This window comes from Oryctolagus cuniculus, chromosome 12 (genome assembly GCF_051225735.1).
Source record: "Oryctolagus cuniculus isolate XC-2025 breed Fujian yellow rabbit chromosome 12, ASM5122573v1, whole genome shotgun sequence".
NCBI lineage: Eukaryota > Metazoa > Chordata > Mammalia > Lagomorpha > Leporidae > Oryctolagus > Oryctolagus cuniculus.
Window position 1 is genome coordinate 77171075 of NC_142878.1, and position 14271 is coordinate 77185345.

At 38.2% G+C, this 14271-nt stretch overlaps 1 protein-coding gene across 1 annotated transcript in view; it reads left to right on the forward strand.

Annotated features, from left to right (window-relative positions):
- The window catches only part of UNC13C (unc-13 homolog C), a 645143-nt gene that overhangs the window by 321397 nt on the left and 309475 nt on the right, over positions 1-14271 (forward strand). Inside the window, exons 14-16 of the mRNA XM_017348010.4 lie at positions 3964-4032; positions 5620-5709; positions 9186-9314. Coding sequence (XP_017203499.3) covers positions 3964-4032; positions 5620-5709; positions 9186-9314 — 288 coding nt within the window. The remainder of the gene's footprint in view (positions 1-3963; positions 4033-5619; positions 5710-9185; positions 9315-14271) is intronic.

The following is a 14271-nucleotide window of genomic DNA, read 5'->3' on the forward strand; positions in this document are numbered from 1 at the left end:
TTTTGGCACATGAAATTGTATGAAATTCAAACTTAAGTTCCTATTAATAAAATCCGTCTGGAAGGCAGCCAGTGTGTTGTCTGTAGCAGTTGTTGGCTACAGCCTCAGAGTTGAATTGCTGTGACAGAGGTCACAAAGTCAAAAAGATCTGCTTTCTAGACCTTTGTAGACAGTGTTCTGACCCTGGACTAGTTCTTCTGATCAACTAATTAAGCCTAATTTTTGATAATGACAGAACTTACTATATTTATTATGGATTGATCTCCTGTTAGACCTACGGGTCCCTCCTCGAATACAAACAACTGAATGATGTGGCCTTCAGAAGACATGTTTTTTAATCACACAGTCTTTTGTTACTTTGCAAATCACACAGTGTAGGCAAGAGGCCTCGGCTGCTCTTGCAAAGGTAGTCTCCCTCTAGTTAAATAGAAATATGGTAAATAAAATCAAATTTCAAGCTGCCCTGCTGTTGAAAGAATCTCTTTGAAAATTCAATCAGCAGCATGCTTCTAATTTCCCATCATCTGATATTGTTTGGGATTCTGTGACAACAAGCCCAGCGGTCTTCTCCCCGGTTTTTCATTTTTCTTGAATGTAAATTTTCCAGCTGGGCACTGAAGACTTAAGGAAGGAGATTTAATATGTGATCTCTGTCAGTCAGAATTCTATTCAGCTGTGTGAAGCAGAAAATTCAACTAAATAAACTTCGCTAAACAAGGTTTCATTTCCCCATAAACCCAAGTCTGGAAGTGAAGAATTCACAATCACTGTAGCTGCTTAGTATTGTAATTTTATGTTGATTTTTATTTACTCTTTATTTGTAAGTAAAATAACAGAATCCCATCTGCTGGTTCACTCCCCAAATGCCTACAGTGGGATCAATTGAGATAAAACCAGGTCTGTTACATGGGTGGCAAACTTTAGCCATCACTACTTCCTCTCAGTCTGCACTGGCACTGGGAATTGAATCCAGGCCTCAAATCCAGCCACTTGGATATGCAACTTGTCTTGCCCCACCTCTTAAGTGTCGGACCAAATGCCCACTACAAGGTTATTACTTCTTTAAAAAGAATGGGCAGATGGGAGCTGAGGTGGCATAGCAGGTTAATCTGCTGCCTACCATGCCTGCATCCCATGTTCGTGCCCTGGCTTCTCCACTTCTGATCCAGTTCCCTGCTGATGGCCTGGGAAAAGCAACAGAAGATGGCCCAAGTGTTTGGGTTCCCACAACCCTCTATGAGACCCAGATTACACTAATGTTTTCAGCTTGGCCCAGCCCTAGCCATTACAGCCATCACAGCCATCTGCGGAGTGAACCATCTCTCTCCACCTCTCTCTGCCTCTCTGTCTTTGTGTGTCTCTCCCTTCCTTTCTATAACTCTTTCAAAATAAATAAATACCTCTTATAATATGAAGACTGGGCAAGTGGAGGAGGATGTGGGGCTCCTTCTTCAAGCTTCTGGCTCTACCTTACCTTTCTATTGCTTAGCTTTTCGTGTTATTGGCATGAAATAATAGCTCCACGTTTTAATATCTGAGTTTACTGTGGGAAAATTGGAGATGCACAGGGGATAAGATAAAAAGCCTGCAATGTATACAGAGCACAAAATTCTATGGCAAATGTTAATATAACTAACACTGTGTGCCAAGTATGTTTTTAGGATTTTTTTTCAAATAATAGTTCATTGATAATAGGGTATGACTCCATTCTGTTTAAGAAACTGTATCCATCTCATTGGCCAAACCCCTACTGTGTATGCAGGGGTGGGGAACATCCAGCCCACAACTGTATAAGGCCCCCACAATCATTTGGCTTGCACCTGCCAAGGAAACAATAGGTGGGACTTGAAATTCAATAAATCTACAGTAAGTTAATTTTTACATTGATAATTTTGTATGGCTCATGAATGACGTTCTAAATATCCAAATGGACCCTGGCAGAAAAATGAACCCCCCCCCCCCCAGACATCCTTGGAAACAAAGAGGTTTGAGAAGGTTAGCATTTCCTATTGGGTACATTCGACACATGAGATTCTAGTACTAAGGGACAGTAGAAGAATGGATGCTGAGCAGACGACGGCACAGTTTGCCCCCACTGAGTATAGCAAGGCCGGGATCTGGGCCGTAGCAGTGGGTCAGTGTCTTCAGCTGTCTTGATGATTTGTGCCAATCACAGAGGTCAGGTGAAGAAGGCAGCGACATGGCATGCACCATACTGACTTTTCCACTCATCTGAGTGATTCACTTTACTGTGCCCTAAGCTAATGACTGGGGTGGCTCTTTTATTTTTCAGTGTTAGTGGAGTGCCACTGACCTTTGTGGATAGGAGCTGTGGAGCTAACAAAAGACAGCATAGATTGTCTTCTCTCCTAGGAAAAAAACTGGTGGAGAGTGGCAGAGAAAAAAAAAGACATTTAGCTCATCTGTATGTTTTGGTTGCTCCGTTGGCAGAGTCTTAAAACTACCTAATAAGATTGCAAGATTCTGGATGGCAAGACTCACTTCTTGGGTCCTTTTATTTCCTCCATGGGGGTTCACACAGGGGGGATGCATGAACTTTGTTCACTGAGGTGTAAATTGAATGGAAGTATTTTACTCAGAATATTGGAGTTTCAACTTAGAATGCATTGGAATGATCTTTTTTATATGAAATATTTTTATTATTTATTTGAAAGGCAGAGTTAGAGAGAGAGAGAGAGGGAGGAAGGGAGGGAAATATTCCATCCATGGGTTCATTTCCCAAAGGTCATAATGGCCAGAGCTAAGCCAGGAGTTTCCTATGTGGGGTCAGGGACCCAAGTACTTGGGCCATCTTCTGCTGCTTTCCCAGGCATATTAGCGGGGAGCTAGATCAGAGTGGAGCAGCCAGGACTCAAACAGGTGCCCATTTGGGATACTAGCATTGTGTCCATGATTTAACACACTCCTCCACAGTGCTGGCGTCTGGACTGCTCTTAATATCCAGCCCACTCCATTAAGATCAGTGACATCAAGGAATGAGTTTTATAGCCCATGAATCCATCTTCTAAGTCAAACTGCTAGGAAGTCTCTGTTTTTGTTCAGTTTTCCCAAGTAGTAATTTGATGCTTGAAGAATAGTAATGTAGGCAGAGTCCTTTACTGTCATTTACACTCCCCCCACCCAAGTTGTTTTCAGTTTTGATGAAAACGCTGAGAATCTGAGTAATGAAGTGTCTAACCCCAGGATTTGCATGTGTGTGATGTCAGTGTTTTTCCCTTGTTTGTATAAAATCCATACAATTTCACCCTTACACTTACTAGCCAAATTTCTTATTCACACTGTCTTCAAATCCTTCTATGAAGAGAATAGTCCAGCATGGACATTGCATGAATAATGGAAGCAGCAATTTTTTGGCCTTGTTTCATGCCATTTTTGCCACTAAATCATAAGCCACCTTTAAAAGCAATTGATCCTTTCCAATTATGACGTCTGTGCTTCCTTCCAAAAGGAAAATGCATTTTGAAGTTATTTTCTAACAGAAACAACGGTTGTCCCCATTTCCATTAGTGGGAGAAGTTTTTAAAATTGTATTTGACAGTATGGTGTCCGAGAATACAAAGGGGAGTGGGCTATATTTTCTTTTGCTGATGTATTGTATGGCTGAATCATTACACATGGAAAAATACAGTAGCGTTTCATTTATCTGAGCTCTTTCTACAGAAAGCAACTCCTAGACACTTTGTTAGAACAGTTGTACATTTTTCATTTATCATAGAAAAATCGTGACTTGTTGGGAAGAGCATGGATTTGGCATCAAAGAGATTTGAGTTTGAATAACTGCTATGCTGTGTACTAGCTCTGTGATCTTGGATAAATCATCGACATCTTTGGTCTTTCTTTTTTATAAAGTGAGGGCAAAACAACCCATGTGAATTGTAGCTAGTACTACATTTAGAATAACCACTTATTTACGTTTTCCTGTTTTCTGTTTGCTTTCTACAGAGAGAAAAATTCATAAAACTACTGGATCAATTACATAACTCTTTAAGGATTGACTTGTCAAAATATAGGGTATGTGTCAAATTACTTAACTAAAAGTAAACTGTTGTGTTTTGTCCAGATGACTTCTTGTCATATTGTACAAATGACCTACTACATATGCAGGGAAAGTAGAAAGACTGAGTTCAGGTCCTGTCACACTAGAAGTTCTCTGTTGTTCTTCAGGTTGATTTGTTGAGCTTAAACCTACAGGACTCTGTGTGTGTGAACATGTGTGTGTGTAGCTTACTTTTTAAAACAACATCAGATTTAGTGACCCTCCTTGGATTCATAAAGTAAATGTTTAGTCCGGGTCTCGTTTTGAAAGTTCTCCCCTTGTTCCTGAGATACTCTATTTCTTAGCTTTTGAGATTCCTACTGGAAATCACTGCTTTAAATTGTCACTCTAAATCTGTACACTACGCTCTGTGAATGCTGTCCAGAGTTCACTGTCAACAGTTCTGTATTTCACCTCTGGGTGAAACATAACCACAAACATATTCCTGTATGTACACATACAAGGAGCTTTGAAAGAGTTCATGAAAATGAACATTATTTCCATTTTCCATGAACTTGTTGAAGCTTCCTTATATAATCATAGTCACAAAATATCTTCACTACAGAACTATCAATATTCATTATACAGTTGCTCTTCTACATCTTGCATTATTTAACAGTTTACCCTAACTATTTTTATTTTCAAACATTTATCTCTCCTGCATTCATTTTTAATTACTCTGTTACTGGCAAATAATAATTGCATATCTCTGGAAATTATAAACCGAATTTTACTGAAGTCATATTGTTTGGAACCTGGTGAGAAAAGAACTGCCCTTCTAGCCATTAGCAAAGTTCTGAGGGGGGGACGGGTTAAGGACCTGGAGGCCATGTCATTCACCATCATCAAGGTGCCTGAACTCTGCTCAAGTTCACGAATATCCAGGAGTTAGCTGTAGTTGCCCTGCTCTTTAGACAACCATGCTGAGAGCATATTGATACAAGAAATTTCTCAATGTTGATATGGTTTCTTTTTCAAACTTTTTCATAATTAGATCTTTCCTTCAAAATTCTGAACATCTGTTTTTTGAATGCCACTTTTCAGCCAGCCTCACTGACAGAACCTTTGGGTTGAAATCAGCAGTACTTCAGGAGAGATTATGAGACCATGCAGGGAAGCCTTTTTTCCAACTTACAGAAGCCTCCCTGTAACTATGAATGAATTAATTGTAACAGATATACAGTGTCCAAAGTATTGTTGGAAAAATACACCTATCTTGAGAAAATTATGAAAACCTACCTTTCTTTTAGTAGTGAACCTCTGATAAATAAGAAATAATAAGATCATAACCTTGCACCAATGGTATTAATTTGCACATTTTTAGTGCATTGTGAGGTTAAATAAAGAATATGGCCTTCTAAGACCAAGGAGAGGGTATCTAAATCTTTTACTTCCTATGTTTTCTGATAAATGTTTTTAATAATACCTACCTTAGAGTTATTTTAAAATTTTTACACAGTTTACTTCCCATTTTCTTTTGCAGAATGCTAATTTTAGTTTATTTTCCCACTGGAGGTTTAATGCTAACAACTTGCCCCATGTTCTGTTTCCTAATTAACCAGGAAAACTTTCCTGCCAGCAATAATGAAAGACTGCAAGACCTGAAGTCAACTGTTGATCTTCTGACAAGCATCACCTTTTTTAGGATGAAGGTATCTCCCTTTGTTCCTGCCCTGTCCTAGTGCATCATAGAACACATGGCTTCACTGAGGAAGTCTTGATCAATACCATTCAACACCATTGATTAAGCAATGCGTCTTTGCCTGAGCTCAATGAGTCTTCCAATACAAGGTGTATTGAAGAAGGAATTATTCTAGACACTTAAGATACTCTGGTACATTTGCTTCAAATTTAGTTTGAAATTAAATTCATCTTAAACAAACTCTTTAGTAAGTGGACGTGACACTTTAAAAAAAATACCAGGAATGTTAAATGGAAATGAAGTTCTCTTCTTAGTTGAGGTTTAACTCAGATGTTTTGCTGACTTTGTTGTTGTTGTTGTCACAATAGCTCCTTTATTCTTTTACATTTATCCCAATATGGCAACAGCCTTTTGTAGCCCTGGTAATATCTATATAGAAATATAACTTATTCGGCGAATCCTCTGGCCTAATGGGTTATTGTCTACAAAACCATCCATGCATTTCTTCTTAAGCATATCTCCTCTGCTTTAATAGCAAGTTCCCTGCATTCATAATTTTGGCCAGAATGCAGCATATGTAAAGCCTTTTCAGACACTACCTGCCAGACTATGAGCTAAAAGTTTTAATCTTTGAAAGAGTGTATCCTGATGCTTTTTCAGAAAGTTCCCAGATGGAAAACAAACCAAGAAATCCCAAAACAAAACAATTATAGCTTTCTTTTCAGTGACTCAGAATTTTTTCCCTAGAACTAAAAAAAATGGTATTTTACAATATAAGAAAGAAAGAAAACAAAGCCATACCATATCTATGGTAATTTTGCCTCTTTAAAGCTCAGTTATAATTTGTTTGGCTTAACATTAGGTGAAATTGGGCAACTAATAGGAATAGAGCAGCTGAGACATGAACCAGCGTCCATTTGGGATGCCAGCACAGGTGGTGGCATTACCTGTCATGCCACAGTGCCAGCCTTAGCTTCCCTCTTTTTTATAGCAGAGTAGCAATTCTTTATTATATATGTATTGCAGGTTGTTTATGCATTCACTACTTGACAGGTGTTTCCAGTTTTGAGTTATTACAAATAAAACTTACTAATGTACAGGTCAGTTATGTATATATAAGTGTTGGCTTTCTTTAGGTAAAATATGCAGCAGCTATTTTAACTGTTGTAGCTGCTGCATATTTATGTATGAGAGTTCTAGTTTCTCTGCTTCTTCTGATGCTCTCAGTACTTTCCTATCTGTCTGCTTATCTGTCTATTCAGTTTGTTTTTTTCTGATAGAAATGAAGCTAGATCTTACTGTGGTCTTGATTTTCTTTCTCCAAAAATTAATCATGTTGAGCAACTTCTCTTGGATTTATTTACTATCTGAATATCTCATATCTTCATTGGTGAACAAAGTTGAGATTTTTTTCCCTTTTCATTAGTTTGCTTTCTTCTTGTTGGGTTATTTTTTTTAACAAACTTGTGATAAAATTGTGTATCTTTATTATGTACAACTTGATGTTTAAATATGTATATATTATGGAATAGCTATCTGATATATACTTTACCCCACAAAGGAATCATTTTAATGATGAGAACATTTGAAATCTCTCTTAGCACTTTTTAATGTAAAATTCTTGAGTTTGGGGGTTCTTCATAAATTCTGGAAACAAATCTTTTGTCAGATTTATGATTTGTTCATATTTTCTCCCCTGTCTTTGCCATATCTCTTCATTTCCTAAAGAATGTTTTCCGTGAATAAATTTGGCCTACTTTATTAACTTTTTGCATTTGTGAAAAATGCTCTTTGCTCAGTCAAGGTCACAGGAATTTTGTATATTTCTACTAAGAGTTTAATTAAAGATTTTATTCAATTTAGGTCTGTATTCCATTTAGACTTTCAGGTTACTTTTGTTGGTTTTGGTTTTGTTTGGTTTATGGTGGATCAAGGATAGTTTTTTTTTTATATACTTATGTTTACAAGTTCCAACACGATTTATTGAAATTATTTTTCTTTCTTCAATGTATTGATTTTATAGCATTGTAAAAAAAATCAGTTGATCATATATGTTGGAGTCTAGTTATAAACTCTCTATACTATTCAATGTAGTGCTTTAATTATATAGACTTTTAGCAAATCTTAGAGTCATACAGTGGATTTCCTCAATCTGTTTCTCTTCTGAAAAATTATTTAAGTGAGTTTAGTTCTGGCCAAGATTTTGATTGGGTTGGCCTTAGATCTCTAGATCAAACTGAACAGCATTGACATTTTCAGATAACTAAAATCTTCAAACTCACCCTTATTTTCAAGCCCCATCCAGTAGGACTCTTAACTTCTCACATCATCAGAAGCTTTTTGGTTAAGTTTTATTTGTGACTTTTTGCAACTCCCAGCCCTACAACTTTGGTGCAATCATCATCTTCTCTTGACTGATTTTTTTACAGCATTCTTGTTCCCTGGTATTTCTTCTTTTCACATAGCCCACCTTTAGGCAGCATAAAGGAACCACGTGACGGAGAGTTCGTTCGCTTTATACTTCTGTTGAAATGTCCCGATTGCTTCCCTTTGTTCAAAGCAAATTTTCTTGCATGGCCAATATGCAATTTCTCCCTGTCCCCACCCAGTGGACTGCTCTGACTCATGCATTACCACTGTCCTCTGTGTTAATTAATTCTGTTTTATCAAAACATTTTCTATTCCCCTCCTTTATTTTTCTGTTCAAAATGCATTAGTAAATAATAGATTTTACTTAGTTTGTTTATCATCTACTAGAATTAAGCCCATGGGGAAAGGGAATTTTATTTCCTTTATTCATTGCAATATCACCACTAACTGACAAAGAGTAAATGATACTATGTTTCGAAGAATGGAATGAATGAATGAATGATGTTGTAACTGGTCACACTGTGTTTCTATTTGAATATTTACAGCCATGATCATTTAAAATAAGTTGTCATATCAGAAAGTGGTGATGAAACTTATATATTTAAAATACTTCCAGGTGTAGGCATCGTGGCACAATGGGTTAAGCTCTGCTCACGATGCCAACTCCCATACTGGCGTGCTGGTTTGGGTACTGGGCACTGCACTTTCAATCCAGCTTTCTGATAATGCGTTCTCTGAGACAGAAAGTGATATTTCAAGTGTTATGGCCCCTGCCACCAACAGGAGAGGCCTGGATAAAGTTCCTGGCTCCTGACTTTGGCCTGGCCCTTCTCTGACTGTTGCAGGCATTTGGGAACTTAACCAGGAGTTGGAAGATTCCCTCTCTCTCCCTCACCCTCTCCCCCTTTATCTCTCTCTTTCTCTCTCCCTCTCTCTCTCTCTCTCTTTCTCTCTCATCACCCTGCCTTTCAAATAGATGAAAGTAATAAATAAATAGACATTAGAAACATTTATTAAATATAGAAAAATCAGCTGAAATCATGCATCAAATAGTATTTAAGTTGCTTCTGGTGGATTCTAATGTTCCGTTGTTAACTTTTAAAATGTATTTGTCAGGTTCTAGAGCTGCAAAGTCCCCCTAAGGCCAGCATGGTGGTGAAGGACTGTGTCAGAGCTTGCCTGGATTCCACATACAAATATATTTTTGACAATTGCCATGAACTCTATTCTCAGCTAATAGACCCGGTAAGTGAGGATGTGTTTTGTTTCTTTTTCTAATAATCTGGACTTTTCTGTTTCTAATGTACACTTCAGAAAGTTTAGCATAGTAACCAATGGGAAGTTATGTTCATTTAATTTCATATTAGTCATAGGTGTGAGAATTTCTATCCTTGCCTTCACAGTTGAATAACACTTAAATACATGAACTAATCACTCCTTGCAATAACTTTGTATAGTCAAGGAAGATAACATTGTTCAGATGTTTCAGCTGAGTCGTCAGTTTAGAAGAACAAGGCAGTTTGCTAAGGGTGTGGGTGGTACTGGGTAACTGTCGGTCTTGAGATTAGATGTGAGGATACTGTCTATTCCTGGGTGCTCATTGCACTATTTCCCTTATCATTTGACCTTCTAAAAGTGCTATCTGGGGACTTTTTTGATGAGCAGAATGGAAAATCATTACACAAGTTCATTCATTATTAAGAAATATTTCAAGGGCAGGTGTTTGGCCTAGTGTTTAATAAGCTGCTAGAAATGTTTGTGTCTCATATTAGAGTCCCCATGTTTCTCTGGACTCCACTTTCAGTCCCAGCCACCTGTTACTGAGCACCTTGGGAGGTGATGATGATGGCTGAAGTGGCTGTGTTCCTGTGACTGACTTGTCTTCCATTGCGTTCCTATCTTCTAGCTTAGGCCTGCCACATCCCCAGCAAGTGCAAGTATTTCAACAATGTACCAGCAGATGGGAACATTTGTTCCTGCTCCTGCCTCCCATTCCAATAAATAAAATGAATCAGTTAGTTTTTAAATACAAAAAGAAATATTTCATAAATACGAAAGAAAATATAGAAAGTAAATCAAATATGCATACACTTACCATCTTAGATAACCAAACATTAACACTGAGCAATAGTTGCTCTGTTCTTCATTGTTTAAAAACACTTTTACACATACAGTGGCAATTTGCTTTGCACTTCTTCCTATTGCCCGTCCCTTTGTGCCGCCTTCTTCAGAGATGGACACTATGAATATTGGTAAACTTGAGCATCTTTTCACATATGCTCAGTGAACACTTAAATTTCATGTTCTTTGAGTTGCCTGTTAATAATCTTTTGCTGATTTTACTGTTGGTTTGCTTGACTTTTTCTTATTAACTTATAGAACATTCTAACATACTTTGTGCATACTAATCCTTTGTTGAGTATGTGGAGTTCATATATTACTTCCCTCTTTTCAATGCACTAAAGTTTTCTGAAGCACACTATGAATTATATGTCACTATTACTTTTATAAAATTGGTATTTGAGGTACCTTTTAAAAATGTGTTTATTTCTTATCTTCTCCCCTAAAGAATACAGTTGCTGTGCTGTGTAATAAAAACTGATCCATTATTTATGGATCTTTCTGACCACATTAGTGGGGAAAATCCTAGAAGGCAAATGTCGGATGAGGGGAAGCAAGATTCTTCCAAGCTGGATTTCAGCCTAATCCCTTTGCCTAATAAGAGAAAAAAAAAATGAAACTAGAGTCTGGTACTATAGAAGCAGAAAAAATAATATAAACCTACATAGCAGCTCATAATTTTAATTTATCAACCTTCTGGATATGTCATAGTTTAGAAGGCTTGGTCTCTGGAATGTCCAGGTATTAGTTCTCTCTCGTGTATGCTCTCCTGACCCAGTGCGGTGGCTTCCCAATGTCTCCCCTTTGTCTATTGACTACTCAACATCTTCCTCCCATAAGGTCTTTTGCATTATTCTGCTTTATCCAACCTTATTCTCTTTATATAATTTGAAGGAGAAAAAAATCTAGACTTTTTATTCTACCATATAAGTTACTCATTGATAACTTCATTATCATTGAGCAGCCTCAATTTCATGCTCCATATAACCCCAAACCAAATAGGTATGTGCTCACAAACCCTAAATTCTAGAATTTCATCAGTTGACCATCCTCTTTCACAGCCGTGCACTTATGCAGTCTACTGTATAAGCCTAGAATGTTCTTCCCTTCCTCGATGCCTTTATCAATATTTAGTTTTAATATGACCTCTGTTAAAAAAGAACCATATTCATGGAACTTGTTAAAGAATCGTCAGGTAGACTATTCAAGGAAGAGTACTGAGACAGTACTATTAGATGGGGTTTATAGAAGATGGAGGGGAGTGGGAGGAAGAAAAGGAGGGGGGAAGAGAGAGAGAGAGACAGACAAAGAGGGGGATAGTGAGCTCAACTCCAAATACCACAAGGACAATCAGGAATTTATGGCCGTGGAACTGAGATGGGGTTCAGGGATGACTGGATAGAAATTACTAAGAGCTAACATCAGTTGTGTGTGTGTGGCGGGGGGGGGGGGGGGTCGTCAGATTCTGCCTAAAGAGACCCTACAGGATTCTTGCTGAAGGAAGAACAGGATGATTAGATAACATCTGGAGGGTAATAGGAGAAAATCTAATCAGATATCAAAGGGTGGTCAGATATTGGAGATGGGAGATGTTCTGTCTGAACTAACATAGCAGGAGTCTTACTAGAACTGGACAATGCAGAAACTGCCATAGAAGCCCAGAAGTTGAGATCTGATTAAAAGAAAGCTCAGGAGAATCTGACCAAATGTATTCAAAGAGACAAGATTTGCCAATTCCTGGTTTGCTAATTGACACACAGTGGATGAGCCAAGATAAAGGGACCTACCTTAGTGTCTTACTAAAATAATTATAATAATAATAAACACATCAAACAGTTTACTTCTCCAAGACAGTCCTGTCAAACGTTCAAAAGTAAGTGCACTACATCACATCAAAATAGATACAATATAGTTTAGTAGTTTCTGATGTGGCTTTCAAAACAAAAGCTCATATAACTTGCTTAAAATATTTTTCTTTTATGTATTTTTTAAGTTTTTATTTTATTTTTTTTATTTGAAAGATAGAACTACAGAACAGAGAGACCAAGACAAAGGGATCTTCTATCTGCTGGTTTGTACTCCAAATCTTACAACATCCAGTGCTGGACCAGAGTGAAGCCGGCAAGGTGGGATTCAATCTGGGTCTCCCACATGGGTGGCAGTGACCCACGTACTTGGGACGTCACCTACTGCCTCCCAAGGTTTACACTAGCAGGACGCTGGAGTAGAAATGGAGTCAGTGTTTGAATCCAGGCACTCTGACATAGTATGCAGGATTTCCAAGCAGTGGCCCAGCCTCGGCACTGAAACACCCACCCCTAATATTCTTTTTAGATAGATAGATCTGTAGATCTTTATATCAAATTTTGTCAGGGTAGGAACTGTTGGAAGCTAAGCTTTAGAGTTAAAAAAAATCACTTTTTATGAAACATTGTAATCATTTTAAATTCTAAAGGAAGCACCTATTGGGTATGAATAATTTAGGATTCTAATTCTCCCTGGAGCCCTTCAGAAGCTGCCTGGGAATGAGGAAATGATTAGGGCTCGGCTCTCCTCAGCCAACTGCAACATCATTATCCTTGGAGCTCTAGGCCTTTTCATCTTATTGCGCATATCTGAACTGTCATCAAATTCTGATGATTTTATCTTCAACATTCAGTATCTTAACTTCCAAATATATTCCAAATACAATGCTACCCTGGTTCAAGCCACCAGCACTGCTCACCTTGGATCACTGCACAAGTTTAACTTCCCAATGGAAATGAATGCTTTCACCCCTAGCACCTTGCATCAATTCTCAGCACAGCAGTTGAAACAACCCTTTTTCAAAGTAAGACAAATCATTTTACTCTCCCACACGGAGCGCTCTGAAGACTCTTTGCTTAAGCCGAATTCAAATTCCTTACAGTGGACTGGAAAACCCCACATAATCGTGCCCATTTACACTTTCCAACCAATTTACTCTAATTCTCTGCCTCTGTACATGTCACTGTGAGCATGGAAGGCAAACGCAGAATCACTCAGAGGGAAGTAACGTGAGCAGAACAGAACTCCAGGAATTCATGACCACGGCAGTGCTTAGGACGGATGACAGAGCGGACTGGGTGCCAAAAGAGCGTTTGCTAGATGAATAAGTGAATAAACTGATCTTTCTCAAACTGTGCACTGCAAATCTATAGGCGTATTAAACTGTGAAACCATGATGGGGAGAAATGCTCAGTTCTGTGGTAGACTGTCATGGATGGCCTTTCGCCTCATGCAGTTCCTGGGGACAGCTGGCCGAGTCCTTAACAATGAAATCTGGCAGCAGTTGATGAAAGCTATTTCTCATCTCAGTGTGTTAAAAACACCTTGCAGCGTCCCCCAGCTTTCTCTTCTGTCGCAGTAACCTGTAAGAATGCATATTCCAGATGGTGCGCTTACCAGATGGAAGAGGGCTGCCCAGCAAGCTGCACACTGTACGTGTTTAAGAAATAATTCTTTATTCCATTAAGCTGCTGATATTTGGAGACCCGGTTGTTATTGAAGGGCCACCTGGCTTATTTTGAATAGACTTCAAATAACTTTCAACCTGCCACCTGAACTATCTACTTCATATCGGAAGTATTGGCCATTATCCAAGACCCTCCCAGTCAGAGCCCTGATTGTCTTATTTCAGCATCGTCTTCATCTTGCATCCTGTGCTTCAGCTATTTAAATTCTGTGAGGCCCTTGCACGTGTGTCTACCTGCCTGAAATGTGTGGCACTTCCTCAAGCACCCTTCTCATGATGTACTCCTACACATCTTATCTTCTCTCCAGAAAGTCTTTAAGCCCTCTACTAGCTGAGTTGGGTATTTCTATTCTCATTTGTTGCCACCAATGTATTTACAATACTGAATTTTTTTTTTTGAGAATCACTAAAAAGTTTTATTAACTTTTTTCTTCAACTACAGTAGGAGAAAATTATAAGAAACAAGTATATCCATTTTTGTTTTGTTTTGTTTTCATTTGGGAGGAAGACACAGAGTTCCTCTCTCCTAAAGTGAGCTCCATACATACATTTCTCACATCATTGTCATCAAAATGGATTATTAGCATC